The 20,154-nt window shown below is 43.3% G+C and overlaps 2 protein-coding genes across 10 annotated transcripts in view; both read right to left on the reverse strand.

The window, feature by feature from the left end:
• Positions 1-13,849, reverse strand: part of CCDC138 (coiled-coil domain containing 138) — a 30,009-nt gene extending 16,160 nt beyond the window's left edge. For 5 of the 6 annotated variants that reach the window (XM_025261103.3, XM_006054824.4, XM_044925951.2 and 2 more), the window contains exons 1-9: positions 12,938-13,849; positions 12,456-12,513; positions 11,967-12,083; positions 9,371-9,493; positions 7,302-7,489; positions 6,485-6,643; positions 4,443-4,562; positions 1,325-1,402; positions 1,110-1,217 (exon numbers count right to left, since the gene is read on the reverse strand). In XM_025261103.3, coding sequence (XP_025116888.2) covers positions 1,110-1,217; positions 1,325-1,402; positions 4,443-4,562; positions 6,485-6,643; positions 7,302-7,489; positions 9,371-9,493; positions 11,967-12,083; positions 12,456-12,513; positions 12,938-13,186 — 1,200 coding nt within the window. In that variant the 5' untranslated portion in view covers positions 13,187-13,849. The remainder of the gene's footprint in view (positions 1-1,109; positions 1,218-1,324; positions 1,403-4,442; positions 4,563-6,484; positions 6,644-7,301; positions 7,490-9,370; positions 9,494-11,966; positions 12,084-12,455; positions 12,514-12,937) is intronic. The other variant, XM_025261104.3, reaches the window with a different exon arrangement.
• Positions 13,850-14,679: 830 nt separating this feature from the next.
• Positions 14,680-20,154, reverse strand: part of RANBP2 (RAN binding protein 2) — a 65,057-nt gene continuing 59,582 nt past the window's right edge. For all 4 annotated transcript variants that reach the window (XM_025261099.3, XM_044925950.2, XM_025261100.3 and 1 more), the window contains 4 exons: positions 16,943-17,088; positions 15,986-16,259; positions 15,528-15,862; positions 14,680-15,198 (listed from right to left, as the gene is read on the reverse strand). In XM_025261099.3, coding sequence (XP_025116884.3) covers positions 14,890-15,198; positions 15,528-15,862; positions 15,986-16,259; positions 16,943-17,088 — 1,064 coding nt within the window. In that variant the 3' untranslated portion in view covers positions 14,680-14,889. The remainder of the gene's footprint in view (positions 15,199-15,527; positions 15,863-15,985; positions 16,260-16,942; positions 17,089-20,154) is intronic.

Raw genomic sequence — 20,154 nt, forward strand, 5'->3', positions numbered from 1 at the left:
TTTTTCTTTACATTGTACCATTCTATAAAATAGACATGAAAATTTTTTTCCTGGAAACCCTGTTCTTTTAGAGTCTACACAAATGGGAAGAAAACAAGAACCAAATGCCATAAAAAACCAGTATAAATTCAACTCAACAGACTTCCATGTTCCTTCAAACCACTTTTAATCATTTTAAGTCAATGTTTATCACACGTCTGCCTTAGGGAACTATGCCAGATTTAACTCTAGATAGAGAAGTACAAGAGCAAAGTAATAAAAAAGGCATAGTTCAGCAGACAGCAATCCCCAAAAACAAAAACAGATGTAGGAAAACAAAGTTACATTATTCTGAACAAGAGTCATCTTTAACTTTTTCAATTTTCTTCAAACAGGAACTTTTGATGAAAACTACAATCATCTTGAGTATCTAAGAATCTCCACTTTTTCTACTTTAATTTTTTTTAATTAAAATTTTTTTCCACAACTAGCATCCTCTTTAATAAAACATGGAAGCTATGCAGCAGGAAACGGGTGGGCAAGTAAAACAGGACCTCTCCCAGCCACTAAGCCTTCTGCACACAGCCCGTGCACGGCAGATGGGGGTGTGGGTGCGGGGAGGCAGCTACAGGCTGGGGCAGCCTTTTCAGGAGTGGAATGTGGGGTCCAGGCAAGTCTGCAGTGAGATATCACTACCACCCACTGGAAAGACGAAAATAAAAAGGACTGGAAACATCAAATATGGATGAAGCTATGGCGCAATAGAACAGACTGCCAGCAACGGTGCAAATAACATGACCACTTTGGAAAACTGGCGGCCACCCCAGAAGTTAAACCTATATGTACCTTATGACCCAGAAATTCCAGTCTTGGCTTTATTTCCAAGAGGGATGGAAACACATGTCCACAAAGAGCCCTGTACACTGATATTCTTAGCAGCTGAATATTTTGCTCTGTTTTTAAAATAAAAGCATATCTGAAGTATTATGGTACTTTTCTAAAAAGAAATTATGACGGTGAATACTGCCATAACAAAAAGAATGTTTGATAAATTGGAAAAAAAAAAAAAGAAAAGAAAGAACAAAGAGAAAAACGTCCTGGCTTTACAGTAGAGAAATGTTCAACTATACCTTACAAGGTTTTGAAGATGGTACTTTTTCCTGCTTTAAACTTTTTGCTTCATGAGCGGCCTGGGGATTGCCTTTCAGTCTCTGTATTGTCATGAACTCATACTTCCTCTGCGACAGTACGTATCCACGAATTAAAGAAAAATGGTATCAGAAGTGAGACCAAGGTAGCCATTTCAGATTTCACTTGTGTCTCAAGAGCAGAGCGGGTTCCTTACCTGTAAATTGTCTAAGCGAGCTTGAACTCTTTTGGCCTGAACCTCCAACTTCCTGTTTTCTTCACTCACTTCATTCAACTAAAACAGGAAAACAAGAAGACATTTCAATAGAAACCTCAAGCTGATTTCCTACTGTAGTTTTCCCAGGATACTATCTTATCTGGTCTATCACCAGGCAACACAACACACAGAGGCAGCACCCGCGATGAAAGATCACAGCAAAAACCACCACTGGGCCCTAAAACATGAAGAGTGTCTAGAAAGTTTGCTTCATTCTACGAAAAACGTTCCAGCCTCCTAACATCTTAAATGAAGACATTTTAACAGGGAACGTCCTTTTTCTGAATTTTCTACTGAACTATAATATACATACGTGAAAATGCACAACCACGTAACAATGTAGTGAACTACTGGGACTGGAGCTCATGTCTGTGTAACTCAGGAAAAGTGCCTTCTTCACCTTAGTGGGGCTTCCCACCCCACATACAACACAGCCTTCAACTTCTTTCCATCCTCTTTAATTGCTTTTTAAATCACGTTTTGCACGTTTTTTGTGTTCTGTGCATGTATAATCTCTTCGGTTTATTCCTTCACAGCCAATGCTTCTTGACGCTACTACCCATAGTATCTTTCAATAAACAGTATCTGGTTATTGTTGATATGCAGAAATACACTTGCTTTTTAAAAAAATTTAAATTTATCTTTTTAATTGAAGGATAAATGCTTTACAGAATTGTGCTGGCTTCTGCCAAACATCAACATGAATCAGCCATACACATACATACGTCCCGACTTTTACTGAACCCATATCCGAATAGTCTCCTGAATTTGTTTAATTCTAGTAACTATCTGTATGCTCGTCTGGACACTGACTATATCTGTGCGTAATCACGTCATCAGAGGCTAATTCTCATTTATTCCTTCCCAATCCTGACCTCTCCTTGCTACATGGACCAGGATGTTAGTTCAAAGATCCCTGGAATCAGGAACTGTGAACACCTTCCCTGTTCTGATCTCAGAGGGAAAAGATTTCAGTAACTTATGTTAAATTTGAGTGTTGTCGGGATTGTTTCTTTTTGTAGATACTCTATGAGAATTAAGTTCTCTTCTATTCCTAGTTATTGTCTTGAGTTGGTGCTGAATTTTAAATCAAAGAATTATGATTCTTCTCTTTTTATCAGATGATGTGTTAATTTTCAAATGATAAATGACCCCTGTATTCCTCAGATAAATCCACTGAATGACATTACACTTTTTAGGTAGCTCTAGATTCAACTTGCTGATATTAAAATTTTTGCATATATACTCATTGGAGACTGGCTGCATTTTTCTTGTCGTGCTGACAGGTTTAGACTCAAAGCTCTGCCTGGCCTCCTATGACAGGAAAGAGAGCCTTTCTCTTTTATGTTAATCATGTCTGTGATATTTCCTCCAGGAGTACTGTTCCTTCTTTGAAGGTAAGGTGCCTTATTTGTCTCCGATTTTATCTTTACCTAAAGTTTTCACATCTTAAAACAGCGTACCAGTATGGTGTTCCTCAACATTTATCCTCCTTAGGGTTAACAGAATTTCTTAAAATCTGTGGGCTGGTAGGCTTCACCAACTTGTGGATATTATCCTTTCACATTCTGCCTCTCTATCTCACCAAGTACTCTGGAAACTCCCATGTTAACTTCTTCACTATGTTCCCTGTGCCTCTCAGGTGAAGTGTTCAACCTTTCACTATGCATATCAACAGGCTCCACCCCTTAGCAATGCACACATCCACCCCAGTCACTACACACTCACCAAACACATGCCGATCAGGATCACAGTCACCTGAGAGCCAGGTACAGGCAACAATGACCCCATGCTAGCAATCAGAAACTCTTCTCAAGAGCGTGAGACAAGACTGCAATGGGAGAACACAGTCTTTCCAAGGATAAGAGGACTCCAGGCAAAGTGGGTCAAGGTCATACTCTCACTGAGGGAGGGCAGACAGTTCAGAAATGACAAAGAATCAGATCCAGTGAGAACTGGGGGACCTGGTTATCACCGCCATGGAGATAAGTTATAACAAGTGGGGACTACAGAAATCAGAGAGACAGAGAAGAACACACAGCTGGCTAAGGAGTTTGAGGTGCAAACGCTTGAGAGTCCACATTCAGCCCCCTGCTGGAATCCATAAAGCTCCCCACCCAGGACCTCAGCTGCTAAATGCCAAGGTTCACCCGTTTGTGCTCATCCATGCTTCCCTCCCCACAACAAACACACCATCACTCTCCTGTCCCTCTTCACAAAGCTCTGCACTTCAAAACTGGCAAAGGGGAGCAGAAAAAAAAAAAAAAACAACAACTAGCAAGAACCTGGTGCAACCTGAGTATGATGGAGCACTGAGCTGACCCACAGCTCTGCACACAAGGTACAGTGCAGTGTGACACAGTGGGTGTGAGCTCGCCACAGCTATCTATACACAGCACAGTGCAGTGTGACATGGTGGGTGTGAGCTCGCCACAGCTCTCTATACACAGCACAGTGCAGTGTGACGCGGTGGGTGTGAGCTCGCCACAGCTCTGCATACGTAACAGAGGGCACAGCAGTGTGACGCGGTGGGTGTGAGCTCGCCACAGCTCTGCATACGTAACAGAGGGCACAGCAGTGTGACGCGGTGGGTGTGAGCTCGCCACAGCTCTGCACGCACACACAGTGCAGTGCGGTGTGACGTGGTAGGCATGAGCTTGTGCTCCCAGCACAGGATCCACACACAACAGACACTCCAAAAATACACAGTGGTGTGTAACAGCCAGGTCAAGAATAGCACAAAGCTACAACTCAGCACCTGAAGTCCCCAGGTTAGCAGGTTTTCTTTTGCTTGTTTTTAATCTAGTCACTGCTCTTAACAGTTTGAAAAATTTCAAGTTGTCAAATAGCTCAGCTAGTTGTCAGAACAGATGATGAGAAACCAAGAGCTAGCTTAACTATTTTATATTCAGAAGTATTTTATAATAAAGCTAACAAATAAAGATGATAATCAAGGTTTTCTCTACACAGAATATGCTCTAAGATTCTGACTTGAACTGGTTAATCTATACAGTTCTGAGAATGTCTCATAATCTAACACAGATAAACTAGGTCTTACCTGTTTCTTTAAGCTATCATTCAATCCTTTCAATGCATCAAAGGAAGACCTCAGCCTTTTGCTTTCCTTATTTCTCTCTTTAAGAACTTCAGTTAAGTGCTCAACTTCTGCATCATGTTGCTAGAAGGGAAAAAACAGAGATTCAATATCACTAATGCTACTGAACATAAGTTACATAAAAATTACAACTCTCTGGGGCTTCCCTGGTGACTCAGTAAAGAATCTGTCTGCCAATGCAGGAGACAAGGGTTCAATCTCGGATCTGGCAAGACCCTACATGCCTCAGAGCAACTAAAGCCCTTCCACCACAACTACTGAGCCTGTGCTCTAAGTCTGTGCTCCACAGCGAGAAGTCACTGCAATGAGAAGCCGCCCGCACGCTGCAACTAGAGTAGCGCCCGCTCATCACAAGTAGAGAAAAGCCGGCGCAGCAACCAAGACCCAGCGCAGCCAAAGACAAATATATAAAATTACAAGAAATAAATAAAAAATAAAAACTAGGCTTTAAAAAAAAATTACAACTCCTTGAATCACAAGGATTTTCATCAGTATATTTAAGCATAATGGCTGACACTGCAAGTAATTTATAAAAACTGGATAATCAACCAACTTAACAAAGAACTAAAAATGTATGCTAAATACCTATTAAAACATATTACACAAATTAAGTAGCATTAAGGCTATTTTCTGGTCCTGCTCAGAAAAATCTCCAACAGAAACTCACTGAAATAATTTCTGACATCATGGAATGATAAAGGAGTTCTGATCCTTTCAGGAGACCAGTTAATTATTCATAGCTTTGTGAATTAAAATTTAAGGGTTTAAATTAGCCCTCTGGAGAAGAAATATTCCACACATACAACTGTTCTCATAAATTAGCTAAAATTGTTGTGCATCTCAGAAAACTTACATACATAATAAAATTTCCTGAGCCCCAAACGATTTGACTTTCCTTAACCAGTTTCATAAGTATTAAAATAAATTTCCCCTATAATTATATTCAAATAAGAGCACGTTTAGATTTGCAAATACTTACATAGTTTCTTTCACTTTTTACTCTCAGATTTATTCATAATGTATTAAAACAAGTAAATTTCCCAGGAAATCAAGAAACTGATTTCCTTCTTCCAAGTAATCATCCAGGTCCCACTAAAATAAAGCAGTTAGCTTTATACCTCCTATGAGCAGCAAACAGACAAATCCAAAGAGAAAGAACCAAGGCTCAAATGAAGATGGAGTGCATGGAAAATCCAAGCCCGTTAAAAAAAAATCAGCTGTATGAAATTTTATGATTAAACAACTCCTTAAATAACTCAGACATGGCCACAAAGACAACACTTATTTTAAAAGTAATATTAACATTCTCAACTGCACAAATTTTCCACCTCCAGAAGATATTAAGACCATTTGACAATAAGCCCACCGCGCTCCGCTTCTCTTACTGATCACAACTAAAGCCACACAAAAAACACAGAAAGCAACTACTAAGGAAAGTCAAAAGGAAACAAGCAGGGAGTTGCAGAAAGGAGGAAAAACCTGGGCAAACAGCCCTCAAGGGGCTCTGTTTCCCCATTCCTCCAGCGGCCTTGTCCCACGGCAGGCCCTAGCCCTGCTAATTGCAGAGAAATGGCTTTGCTTTCTAGGGCTGGAAACAGGAAGAGGGGACCCATGATCCATGGACGTGCTCAAATCCAGCTCAGCCCTGAGCTGGTGAAAGCAAGGGGCAGAGACAAGAGCTCAGGTGACAACAAGCCTACCCTGACCCCCGCCCAACACCCCACAGGCATGTTAGGGATCCAGAGCATCACAGCAAAGGCTGAGAAGCCCAGCCTCAGGCTCCCAGTGGTGCCTGCACCACACAGGCTCCAGAACAACGGCAAAGGATCTGGGAACTGAGTGAATATGACAAGACACAGCCTGAACCCAGCTGCGCACAGTACTACCAGGCTTCCAGAGGCTACGCTAGGATCCCAGGTCTACAGAAGATGAGTGACGTCCAAAGGAGTGTTGCAACCAGCCTCTGCAGTCAGTGCCACGCTCACCTCCTTCATGATCTGGAACCTCATGAGGACCTCTTCTCTGACGTCTTTCACTTCACTCAAGGCACCTTCATGTCTGAAGAGCAGCTCTTCCCTCTCGACCAGAAAACGTTCTCGCTTCTGAAGCTCCTCAGCGAATTCCTGCTGGGCTGCAGTCTCACACTGTGGGGAAGGATAGAGTTAGCACTCCAGGAAGCTCACTCCACTGAGCACAAGCCAGGGGAGCGCAGAGCAATGACCATACAGCATGCGGGAACCCTGCAGGCCACCAATGCCGGGATCGGTCAGCAGACTCCAGCGCGAGGACCTGAGAGAATCCAGGGTGCAGACAAGGGGGGCACCATGGGGAGACCCCCCACTTTCCCTCCCGGCTCCCCATCGCCCCTGGGAAGAACGGCTCACACCTGCAGAGGAGCCCCTCCAACATTCCCCCTCCAATCAGCAGAGCAGGCTCCAGTGGAGCCCAGAAATCGTCTCACATCCCCTACATTCCCACAGCCATGCGAGCCTCCCCCAGAGCCCATCAGCTCTCACACCCTCTGAGCAGAAGAGAGGACAGGGCAAGGCCATGGCATGACAAAGGGAGGTTGGGCTTCCAATGCCTTGGCCTCCTGACCTCCCACCTGGACAAACTTCTCTAAAACATTGTCCTGGTTGGCTGCACCCTCCTCAGTGCACTTCAGTCTGGCCTCAACCCCCGTCCCCCGTGAACCAGCTTCCAAATCACCGACCCTCAGTCCCGCTCCAGCCCTGGCTTCACCCATCCCTCCCTCTGGTCCCCTCCTCCCTGGCTGCCATCCGGGCAGCGCCGAGTCCACACCTGCAGCTTCTGGTGAATCTGGAGCAGCTCGTCGTAGATCTGGCTGACCTGACGGGGCAGCAGGCCTGGCTTCCGTGGGGCCCTGGATGCAGGCGAGCCAATGTGCTTGGAAGGGGAGTCGCTGCCATCACTACAATAGTCAGCCCAGCTCTTTGAAAGTGAGGCCACGTTCGCTGGCCAGGCATCGGCTAAGAGAACAAAATTTAAATTAAAAACTTAGTTTACAGTTTTAAATATCCTCATTGTATTGTTAAAATGTTTCAAGTACTATATGCAGAAAAAAAAAAAGAGGACACAGCCAACGGTTTACGTTTAGAAAATGTGGGTGAAAGCCATCCAGAAATTCTCTGTGGCCTTTTTGCAACTTCTCTGTAAATCTAAGACTATTTAAAAAATGAGTGGGTTAACTGCCTTGACAAAGAGATGGAGAGTTACCTCAGGAGCCCTGACATGTGCTCTTTGCTCCCTTACACCAAACTAACCACCAATCCAGTGTTCATCACTGCTCCACTTCTTTGACATTTAAAAAACTGTTTTGCTTGTTTTAAAACTTTATGTGATGTCTGTAATTAATCATATGATTACATAATCTCTATAATCTCCTCCGTTAAATAACATGCTCCTGTGTTAATGATGGCAGCAGGTTCACGACCCTCCATGGCTTTAGCCTTTGACAATACCTTGTGACCGCCAAGCTGCACTGTCTGCACAGAGGCTGGGGAGCCTTGCTCCTGGCAGCCATGGTGAGAGCTCCTGCCGTTACCGCGCACATTCAACTCTGTGTCCAACTCTTTGTGACCCCATGGACTGTAGCCCACCAGGCTTCTCTGTCCATGGGATTCTCAGGCAAGAACAGTGAAGTGGGTTGCCATGCCCTCCTCTAGGGGATCTTCCCAACCCAGGCATCAAACCCTCGTCTCTTAGGTCTCCTGCATTGGCAGGTGGGTTCTTTACCACTAGTGCCACCTGTGATCCCAAATCAGTTATCAAAGTACCCCCTGCCCCTGCAACCCTAGCAGTGGAGGTGAGCCCCTTCCACACTGCTCCTCCCTGGCACTGGGCTGTTGGCACTCATGCTCTGCTCACAATGAGCTGTGACTTTCACCTGCACTGGCCGGCGGCTGAGGAGCCGCCCCCGGCTTTAAGGAGGGGGTCTCCATGGTACTCCCCATCTTGGACAGACCAGGGGAGCCAAGATAAAAATAGGAATTTTTAAAAAAGAAAGTGTTTCCTGTTCCCCAGCTCCACAAGCACCCTTCAAGGGAAACACTCCATGCTCTGCCTGCCTCCCCAGGCTCCCAGCACACCAGCCCCGGGCCGTAACAGTCCTTAGTTCTGTCAACTTTTAAACACACTTAACATTTTGTATATGTTATCTTGTATTCTCAGTGGGAAAATCCATCACACACATGCAGCCAGGTAGATAGAGAGCAACTGCTGACTCAGGGTGAAGGAGGCCAGGCCTCAAGTGACCTGGCCTGTTTTCCTAAAATGTATAAGGGTTAGTCACCTACTACCACAATCTTAGGGCATCCCAGGTGGCTCAGTGGTAAAGTATCCACCTCCCAATGCAGGAGACATAGGTTCAATCCCTGGGTTGGGAAGATCCTCTGGAGGAGGAAATAGCAACCCACTTCAGTATTCTTGCCTGGGAAATTTCTTGGACAGAGAAGCCTGGAGGGCTACAGTCTGTGAGATCACAAAAGAGTCAAACACGACTTAGCAACTAAACAACAACTACAATCCTACTTCCTAAGAAATAATGACAAGAAAAAGAACTGAAAAAATTATAATATTCATGGATTATTAAGTTATTTTTGATAAACTGACAATGTGGAAATTCTACTGGAAAATCATGAAGTTTATTTTCCTCTTCTCCTTTAACTTAATGACAAGCACAGCAACCAGTTCATGGCTTACAAAGACCCAGGACAAAGAAATGCACACCTTGAGAACTAGGGTTACGACTACAGGGTAAGCTTTAGTGCCCTACTTGACAGAGCTGCTGTTTAAATGACTGTTTAAGTGAGATGAGCATTTCTCATCTCTGAAATGAGCATTTCTCTTACCTTTGTCTGTCTCTTTAAAGGACTGCCTGTTTATTTTGGAAGTACTAACTCTAGAATCATTGCCGGTGAACTCTTCTTCTGTTTCTGGTTCTTTCAAATCGTGAAAAGAATCCAGTTCATCATCTAGGCTTTAAAGAAAAATAAATCACAGCATTCTGGAAGATTTATACAGCCATTTAAAGAAGGGGAGACTGCTTCAAATATTAGCAGCATAACAATTGAAAAAAACGTAACAAGTAAATATTTTTTAAAATGCAAAAGGAGAAACTGTAAACTACCAGTCATGATGCTGAAAACTCACATGTGTGAACTTTCCTCACATTCAGACATGCTCAACTGCAAAGTACAGCCTTCCTCTTGACCCTGTATTGCTGTGAGGTGGATCGAACAGGCTCTGTTTCTCTAATTCTATTAACAACTACAAGAATGAGTGCTGAAGGTGGGGAAACTGAGTCTTAAGTTAAATAACCGACAGGGTAACTGACAGGTGACATAACTAGCAAAAGGTGAAGCAGAACTAGAATCCCAGATGTTCCCTCCAAAAAGATCATCTGAATGTTGGCATTTCCAGAGCCAGCTGTTCAAAGGGAATATGCTGCAAGTCACAAAAGATAACTTAAATTTTTCGGGAATTCTCTGGCAGTTCAGTGGTTAGGACTCTGTGCTTTCACCGCCCAGGGCCCAAATTTAATCCCTGGTCTAAGAACTAAGATCTCAGAAGCTTCGCAGCACTGACATAAAGAAAGAAAAAGACATTCTAGCAGCTACTTTAAGAACATAAAAAGACATGAAATTTTAAGTGTATTATATTTAATCCAATATATCTAAAAGACAATCATTTTAGCATACAATCAATATTAAAAATAAGATACTTTACATTCTTTTATCTTGAAAATGCAGTGTTTATTTTTTACTTACAGCACAACTTAGTTCGGACCAGCCCCTTTTCAAGCACTCGATAGATACAGGTGCTGGGCAGCCCTGTAATTCCACACTAGATCACAACAAGGAACTGGTGGGAAAACTGTCCAAAGTTAAAACCTTTCACAGTCCTAAAGCTTCAACTTGAAACCATACCCAGACCATTTAAAGAAGATAAAACTATCAGTTCAATATAAGAAAATAACTTCCATGAACTTGTAACTTCCAGCAGTTTCCTTTCTCTATAATCAAACTTGGGACAGCAGGGAGATCAAACAGTCAATTCTAAAGTAAATTATCCTGAATATTCACTGGAAGGACTGATGCTGAAGCTCCAATACTCTGGCCACCTGATGTGAAAAGCTGATTCATTGGAAAAGACCCTCATGCTGGGAAAAACTGAGGGCAAGAGGAGAATGGGGCAACAGAGGATGAGATGGTTGGATGGTATCACTGACTCAACGGACATAAGTTTGAGCATACTCAGGGAAATGATGATGGACAGAGAAGCCTGGTGTGCCGCGGTCCATGGGGTCGCAAAGAGTCGAACACGACTTAGCCACTGAACAACAAACACAACAATAATCAAACTATCCATGTTTACATCTTTCTTTAAAAAAAAATTTATTTTATTTGGCTGTGTCGGATCTTAGTTGTGGCGTACAAAATCAGCTGCTCCGCAGCATGTGGGATCTCAGTTCCCCAACCAGAGATCCAACCCACATTCCCTGCATTGCAAGGTGGATTCTTAACCACTGGACCACCAGGGAAGTCTCCTCATGTCCATATCCACCCCTTGACTCCAGATCATCTAGATGACTCTGTGAGTGCCAAAGGAGACCACAGCAACGGTGATGGTGATAACACTGGTGCATCTGAGTGCCCTTTGATGTACTGAACAGCATTCTAAGTGCTTCCCATGGAGTAATAATCAGAAAATGAAACAATGCAAGCTCCAAGATATCAATCACAGTAACAATAGATATTTCAGGCACTTTTTCTCCCTCTCCACAATTACCTCAATGCTTCTCTTTGTATATGTCCACAACTTTACAGTTTAACATCATTTCAAAATGCTTGTTCGCTTTTGATACCTTAGCACTTCTTTCTGCCACATATTTTTGGCATTAATAATATTCAGCTTAGAACATTATTTCACCTTACCTTCCACTGGTTTTACCCAGAGTAAAAACTCCTCTACAAAACTGCTGACCCCTCACAGCCCAGCACCACATGGTGTAATATTCTGTAGGCCCCAATCCCAGGGCTGACCTCTCCCATCTCTCTCTGCTACCTAGGTATAGCACAGTGTTTACCACAGCAGGAGACACACCATACCGACTGCTGCTGAACAAACTTGTAGTCATTTTTATCTTAGTTCCTTATTAAAAAAAAAAAAAAATAAAAAGGGAGCAAGGCCTTCTTTTGGGGTCCTGGATGAAGAGCCATCTATCCTGCAGTGTAAGTATCCCTGCATTATGTCTGCAAACAGGACGCGTGTGGTTCCATCAAATGCTCAGGAACTAGCACCCAGTCTCCTCCACCGCCCAGCGGGCTCCCCACCGCCAATGCCCTCTCCCACAGAAAGGCGCACACCAGGCAGCCTCGGCCCCCGCCCTTGGTTTCACGATACCCAGGGGCGTGGGGGGGGGACCCCCAGCAGGACTCGGGGTACCTTGCCAGTTCACCGTGAGGACACCGCGGGGGGACGTGGAGCGCCGCCTTCTCTCGTCAGAGAAACATCTCAGCGACGGACCGACTTTATCTCCGCAGCAGAAGATGTCCAAATCCTCTGTGAACAGGAGGGAAGGCAGCCGAGGCGGCTCGGTAAGGTCCGGCACCGACCACCTAGTTCTCGGCTCCGCAGAGGTCTCACGTCTGCGTCTCCGCGACACGGGCTTCCAACAGACTGGGCTCCGGGCCGATGGTTAAACAGCGTGTAGTTCATCGCCTCCCCCGCCCCCACCCCGCACGCGATCGCGGCAGGGACCCGCTACCCATGACCCTGTTCCGCGTCGGAACAGAAAGACCAAGGGGGCAGGCCAAGTCCCTGAGGGCTCAACACAGTGCTTCTTCCTCTGATGCGCTCTAAGCATTGAACTCACACAATAAACTACCTACACCTGCGGCCTGCGGAGAACAAACAACCCAGCCGCCGCCCTACCTGGGGTGCGGGGAGGCCGCCGCCGCCGCTCCGCCACGTCCTGCCGCCGGCGCCCCGGCTGGAAGAGAGGATGGAGAGGTGACCGGGGCGAATCCGTCCCCCGGCCCCTGTCTCCTCCGACTCCTGGAACCCCGGTCCCGCGCGGCGCCCCCTCCCGCCGCCCGACACGCACTCCGGGCCCCCGCACACGGGCGGCCCCCGCGGACCCACCAGGCGCCTTGGGGCACCGGGCCCCAGCACCTTGCGGCGTGAAACCGGCTCGGACTCACCGCCCAGCGCCCGGACTGAAGCAGCTCCGATCCTCACCCAAGTCTTAGCGGGGAACGCCTGCGCGCGTTCCCGCGGCGACGCGCATAGATCCTCCGACGCGCGTGCCCGCCGGGAGCCCGCTCCCCGCACGCTGCCGCCAGAGGTCCCGCCTCGCGCCCACTCTCCAACCCGCAGATCCAGCTACCCGCGAACCTGGCAGCGCCGGGCCTCACCTCGCTGAGGCAGCCGCCCGCCAGGCCGTAGCGGCTTTTGAGGCGCTCCACCACCAGATCTTGCCCCGGAGGCTTCACAACTCTCGGCTCCATGGCCGCGACCGACGTCGTCTCCCTGGCAACAGCGCGCGGCGGGGCGGGGCTGCGTGGAGAATATGCGCCGTGACGCACGACATGCCTCGCTCCCGGCAGGGACGCTGACTCGTGTTTCTTGGGGAACAGCCCTCGGACTCTTGGAGGGGCGGGCATTGCGGATGCGTGTTACGACGCGCGTACATCCCGGCTCCCGCTTGCCGTCGGCGCGAACGCCGTTGGGCCTGGCTTGTGGGCGTCTGTACATGTTCGCGGCCCGTGGGGGCGAGATGCGAGCCGGCGCTCGGGGTCATCGTTTCCTTTCCTTCTCGAGGGTCGCGCGCGTTCCGCTGGGGTCGGGTCGAGGCGCCATCCGGGTGCATCTCTCTCGTACGCAGCTCAGACTTGTCCTGGCTGGAGAAGTTGGTTTCGGCTAGAGCGTTCGTTTCCTAACCTGGATCCACAGGGCGCCTCGGAGTCCCCCGCAGCCCACAAGCCCCCAGGCGCCTTCTGTCACCCGGGACGCGCCCCGAAACCACGGAGAAGCGGAGCCCTCGGGACCGGGGTGCACGCACACCTCCGCCCATACACACACACAGTCGGGCATCAGGGCGTCCACTGCGCCCCGCACTCGGACACCACCTCGGGCGGTAAGCAGGTGCTGCCCCAGGACAGCCTGTTTCCAGACCCCAAACAGCACGACAGGCCCGCAGTCTGAGCCCACCGCCGGTGGGGGCTGCGACGTGCACAACGTGCTCGAGGGACTCCGAGGTCCTACAATGAGCAGGCTGACGAGAATGTATCCCCTGTTGTCCAACTTTTTCCACTAGCCATTTCTAAGTAGGTGTTCAGTATATACCCCACTTGAAAACAGTCCTTTCCTTGGGAGCTCTGGAAATCAGGTGGCAGTCTGAGTTTACAGATATTTAATTATTCTTACCTTGGTTCCAGAATGAACAAAAAATTAAGATGCACAAGTAATGAATTTTTTAAATATCATAGCTGTTAACAATTGTCACTTTATTTTTGCTACAAAATTCACCAGAAAAAGGTACTGCAACAATCTAGTATAAAGCAAATCTTGAACCAAAGAACATGGTATAGACCTGTTTAAAATACTCATACTTTATCACAATAACTGCAAGGAAAAATTCAAGTTCTATCAGAACCAATGCAGTTTGAGGTAGTAGAAACAGATGACAGAAAGGTTTTTTAAAAAGTCTAATTACTCAACTTAAAATGTAAAAATTAATTTAATACCTTTGAAAGGGCGCAGGAAGCTACATATTTTAAGGAAAGAAGGTACTCTGCTTAAAAGATAATTTAACTATACAGGAGGTGCAAGAATTTATAGAAGAGCACTTTGGTTAAGTCTGCCCTCTGTGGCTCTACCCATTTACAAGTGAATCTGTTCATAACTGAACACACCAATAGTTTAAATTACCAAATATAGTCCAAATCTGAAATAAAAATTATCCAAGTCATGGTCCCTTTATTCAAACAGTAAGTATATCCATGCAGGAAGTCTAATATCTTAAAAGGAACTAAAATTAAATTGCATATATCATATTCTTTCAATAGTTTGAGAAGATCTATTGCTTTTAACAAGATTAGTATTCCATTTTAATACAAATATGTCAGGAGTACATAAACACAAGTACACCTGAAAATACACCAGTGTTTAAACTTTTATTTCACACCATGCAAGGTCAATTATAACACATTAGAAAGTGACAACAGCTATAAGCTGCAATTTTACATTTGTACATTGGAAATGTCCATTTTCAAAAGCTGAACATAATTAATTACCATGTTGTCAAAACAGCTAGGCCTCAATTCAACTTCTATACAGGTAAAATTTACTATGGAAAACAATGATTTTATATCTGTCCACATTCTGTGATAATAATTCTTCGACTAACAGACCCTTTAGGAGAAGAACCAAATGACTCAATCTTTTTCACAGTATCCATACCATCTTTAACAAACCCAAATACTACATGCTTAAAGTCCAAACATTCTGCTTTTTTCAGTGTTATGAAAAACTGAGAATTATTGGTGTCCTGGCCTCGATTGGCCATTGTTAGTAAACCAGGACCTGTATGTTTCACATCAAAATTTTCATCTTCAAATTTATCTCCATAAATGGACCGTCCTCCTGTTCCATCATGTTTTGTGATATCTCCCCCCTGAAAAAAAGATTTCAATTAACAGGAATCCCAAATAAAACATTAAAACACATACAGAACTAACCACTGAAGGGTAGGTCCTAAATACCCAGCTTCTCTGAGAATGTAGTTTGAAAACTAAGAAATTTGTGAAAGGAAACAAAAATGAAAAGATCTTTTCCCATCCTTAACTTCTATCAGGTTCAAGGCATTAGAAATATGAACCCTTTTAGGCTGCAAGTTCTTGTGGGGATAGAAGCTGGGGGTGTGGAAAAGCTAAAGTCTACAATTATAGGTAAGGAGAAACACTCAGATTTACTACACTGGTGTGATGCACACTTAAGACTTACGTGGCAAACAAAATCTGGAATCACTCTGTGGAATATGGAGCTCTTGAAACCAAAGCCCTTCTCTCCAGTGCACAGTGCTCTGAAGTTCTCAGCAGTTTTAGGAACAATGTTTGAAAATAATTCCATGGTTATACGTCCCAGGGGCTCATCATCTGCACAAATGTCAAAAAACACCACAGGATTTGTCTCCTTTGAGAACTCTGCTGTCAATGAATCCTGTCCTTTCTGGGGTTTCAATAAATTCTGTTGACATTCTTCAAATTTTTTCTTGAAACAATCAGCCATTTCTTTAGTTTTAAATCTCACTGCAAGCTGTTCCACTTTGGCTTCTCCATCTGTTAAACAACAAACAACACAGTGACCTTAGTGTTAAAATAACTTAAAAAATTGTTTTATGTATTTGTTGTCAATTCAGAAAAGTCAAAAAACTGGAAAGTAGCATTGAGTGCAGAGCTCACCAGCATAATCTGAGGCAGTCCAAACTAAAGCATTGTTGGAAACATTCAAGGGTTTCAGTTCCATCGTCTTGGTGATGACGTGGTTCGCACACACTTTGAACACCTGGTCTCTCCTCATCAGAATCCGAAAGTAATTCTTCACCGTGTGCCAGAGGATCTTAATGTCTCCAACGCCACGCTCCTTCCACTGACTGGCCTCTCGATCCCACCTGTAAAGTTTGGCTCTCTCTTTAAATAAAATTTCTTCATCTTCTTCTCCAGATTTTACTTCTACCTGTGATAAGAGATGAAATTACCTATAAGCTGCTGCTTATAAAATACTCATAACAAATTCCAAAGATCCAAATTCCTTCACACACTGACATGAGCAGAATCTGAAAACAGTTAACATCCTAGGGTTACTAATACAGCAGATTCAGATGAGGCAGGAAAGATTTGTCATTAAATGTTTTCTTTGTACTTATTAACATCCTTCCTCTTTTTGGAAATCAAATACAATCTTTTATAGGAGAGAAGAGGTTTAAAAAAAATCTTGTTCTTCAATAAAAATACTATCTACTGATTGAGGTTCCAACTGATGAAAGTAATTTGCCTAAAATAACATTCTTGTCTAGAAAAAGTACAATACACTTTTTATTGAAAAGACTGTGGCAAATATGAGCTTAGATGGGTTTTTAATATTTTGCTCCTTCAATTATGTTACTGAAAACAAACAGGAAAAAATTAAGTTCTTCCCAACAATTTCACACAGAATTTACCAAATAACATTTGTATGTAATTTTTTTTTACAAGGATGATTTACATTTTAAGATTGAACTTGTAATAAAGAGCTTCCATTTGTAATGGTCAATGTTCTGAAAGAAATGCAAACAAGGTCAGCCCTACAAATCAAGCCCATGTCAAGTTTTAAACTTAAAATGTGAAGTTAGTATAAGGTTTTTACTCTTTAATATTTACCTCTGGTAGTGACACTATTGGTTCAAAATGGATATCTTCATTATGAACTACCTCTTCATCACTACCATCTTCATCTTCGCCAACTTTACTGGTTGACTGTGCTCCAAACACTGCTGCTCCAGTATTTGCCCACTGGAAATTTTTATCTGATGAATAAATTAGGATATTTAAACAGTGATATCTATTTTAATAAGCTTTTAATCCTTGTTACAGTACTTTACAAATGAATCTAATTTCCAATGTGACATACTTCTAATAAAAATGCTTAAAACTGTATTCTCCTGGCAAGTTAAGCTCAAGTGGTGAGCACAAAGGAGTGTAGTGACGTTTATGCCTGGGTGTACAGACAGGGTTGTCTAAGCCTTGGGTCTTAGTGACACTGAACTTTCAGTAATGAAGCAGGTTCTTCATTCAAAGTACATCCTTTGAAACCTGAAAACCCAGCTCAGCTCCAAGGGTAGTTATTTTATAAAACATTCTATTACATGAAAAAAGTAACTTTAGAGCCTAAGAATGTTCTCCAAGAGGCCAAATCTGCTACTTTCAAAACAGACTGAATACCAGTTGGTAACTTCTCCACCTCAGCTCTCTTCTAAGGTAAATGGATGGGGTGAGAGCTTCAACTTCTTGCCCAGGTGGCACTGGTGGCCCCAGGAGCAGCTCACTGACCCCACCTCCACCCCGCCCTCTCTCCAGCAACACCATGCTTAATGGGTGAAAAGGCTCCCCACTCCTATGCAGAGGAACCAAGACTTTTCCCTCCCTCACACCCTGGAGAAGGCGAACACTAAATGCTGTGTTTTCCACATCTCAACTGTGACAACCCAGCCTGCTAATATTAATACATTCCCCACTATCTTATCTTAGAGGAAAGAAACCTCTCAACTCTTCATCGCTTTGCTGACTGACAAACTACTGCTCTCTAATCCTACATCTGATACAGAAACTCAGGAGAAGGCAAAAATTGTCACGGGTCAGTTAAAAACTCAGCACCTTGAAGAAAGAACAAAATGAGTGTCTAATGAAACAGTAAATTCTTCTAAGACAGGTTTAATGGGGAGAAAAAAAACAGGAGAAAAAAAAAGTCGTACAAATAAACAGCAAACGAATGCTCAAACAAAAGCACCATCTCAGATTGTGTGGGGCTTCCTGAGAATAGTAAGCATAGGCCTAGTTGATTCATAGGTGTAGGGCTCGAAAAGAACTTGTTCAGGCACTCCCAAGCAGAAAAAAATTTTCAATTACCCCAATACCCTGAGACATATGGCAGAAAATCTTAAAATTCCTCTAAAGCAATGGTTTGTAACATTGGGTGCATATTAAAATCACACCAACAGCTCCTATGAAATACCAGCGCCTGGGTCCCACACCCAGAGCCCAACATAACTTAACTATCGAGTGTTCCTTCTACCCACCCCTTTAAAAAGCTCCCAGGAATTCTAATATGAAGCAGAGAACTGAAAACCACTGCTTTAAAGGGGCAGGAAAAAGAATTTATTCAGTATAAGTATAAAGATAAGTCTATCAATAATCAATATCAACAACTGTATTCTAGGTAGCAATACCTAGGAAGCTTCCACTCTGGGTTTAATGGAAACATTACAAAATCTCAAGGAAATATGATAAAATGTCAGGCACAGGGAAGCAGCAGATAAACAGCTGTTTCTTATTTTCTCTTAGTTTCCGCTTGAAATATTACACAAAAGACAGAGTGACTGGTTGACCTGTGTGAAGACGACTTTCAGGAGAAACAGAGAAAAAAGGAACAAAGGAAAAGAACGACAAAAATAAAATGAACAGATGAAGAAAAAGCAATCACCACAGAAATAACACATAATAGAAGAGGAGAAAGAAAAGATTCCTCTGGGTTTAAAACCAACCAAAACAAAAAGTTTAAGATCAAAAAAGTCCACACAAGGCCAGAAATATGTTTGAGAAGCAAATAATCCTTCTGATGAAACTGACCTTCATTAAAAAAAAAATTTAAATCCTACAAGCCCTTAGTCAAAGGCTAAAGTATTAAAAATTTACAAGTGTGAAAACTCTCCATGAAAATATATGAAATGGATTCCAGGAGATTTACAGTTACAAAATACTATTCTATGCTTATATTATTAGCACAATATAAATTAAATAAAGTAGACATTCAATACATAAGAAAACTAATCGTAATTTAAAGGAAAGTGATGACAAATCTGGAGATAAAAAAACAAAAGGAGAACTGATAAAACCAAAAGCTACTTCTTTGAAAAGACAAAGCACAAATTCCTGTTAGATCTAAGGACACAAACTAAAAGGTGAAGCTTGGGAAAAAAAAGAGCTTGGTGGGTAATCTCACTGAATCAGCAGGTAACTCAGGGCAAGCCTCCCACACAGATCTGGAGCTGTGCTATGTCAACTTTACTGCACAACACTGATGGAGTATCAAGCAACCTAACACATCAGCTTTTATTTGGCTTTTCATTGGTGGATAATTGTACCCATTCTATTACTGTATTTGCTGACCTATTATCCTGTGACTTCAAACTACTAAATAAATTAAAAATAAAGCAATGTGACATCAATGAGGCTATGAATTCCAAAGTAACACAACATCTGAAGGTGATTTCTTAAAGTTTTGTATGTTTCAATAAATGACGGAACTGTGAAACAAGTAAAATATGTGAGATGGAATAACACTATTTTGAATTAATCATGTAATTATATATCTTCAATAAAATCTATTCTGCAAATCAAGCATTAATTTAGGTGGTGCTATAATTTGTTATATGAAAGATATTTAAGAATAGGAAAATATAGTATGCCATAAACAAGGAAAAGGATTATTTTCTACAGATGATACCAAAACAGACCAAAACTAGAAAAACCACTGGAAAAGACGGGAAAGCTCACCAGTTATAAATTAGCACAACCTTTATATGAAAAATACAATCAAGGATAATGCAAGAATAGAAAACTTCAAAGTCATCTCCTTAAAAATTACAGATGCATATCTTGAAATATTAGCAAATCAAAAGTATAACTAGAAGAACAATCCCAAAGTTACTCCAAAACTGGAGGGAGGGTTCTACATTTTAGGATGGGCAAGACTAGCACAAGTTACAATGAATTAAGAGAAAATTCTTGGTGAGCAACAACCCTGCAACAAAGGACTCACACTCCAGGGGTGCCCACTTCTGTAACACAGTCACTGAAGCCTCTCCTCCTAATCT

This window comes from Bubalus bubalis, chromosome 12, assembly GCF_019923935.1.
Source record: "Bubalus bubalis isolate 160015118507 breed Murrah chromosome 12, NDDB_SH_1, whole genome shotgun sequence".
Classification (NCBI taxonomy): domain Eukaryota; kingdom Metazoa; phylum Chordata; class Mammalia; order Artiodactyla; family Bovidae; genus Bubalus; species Bubalus bubalis.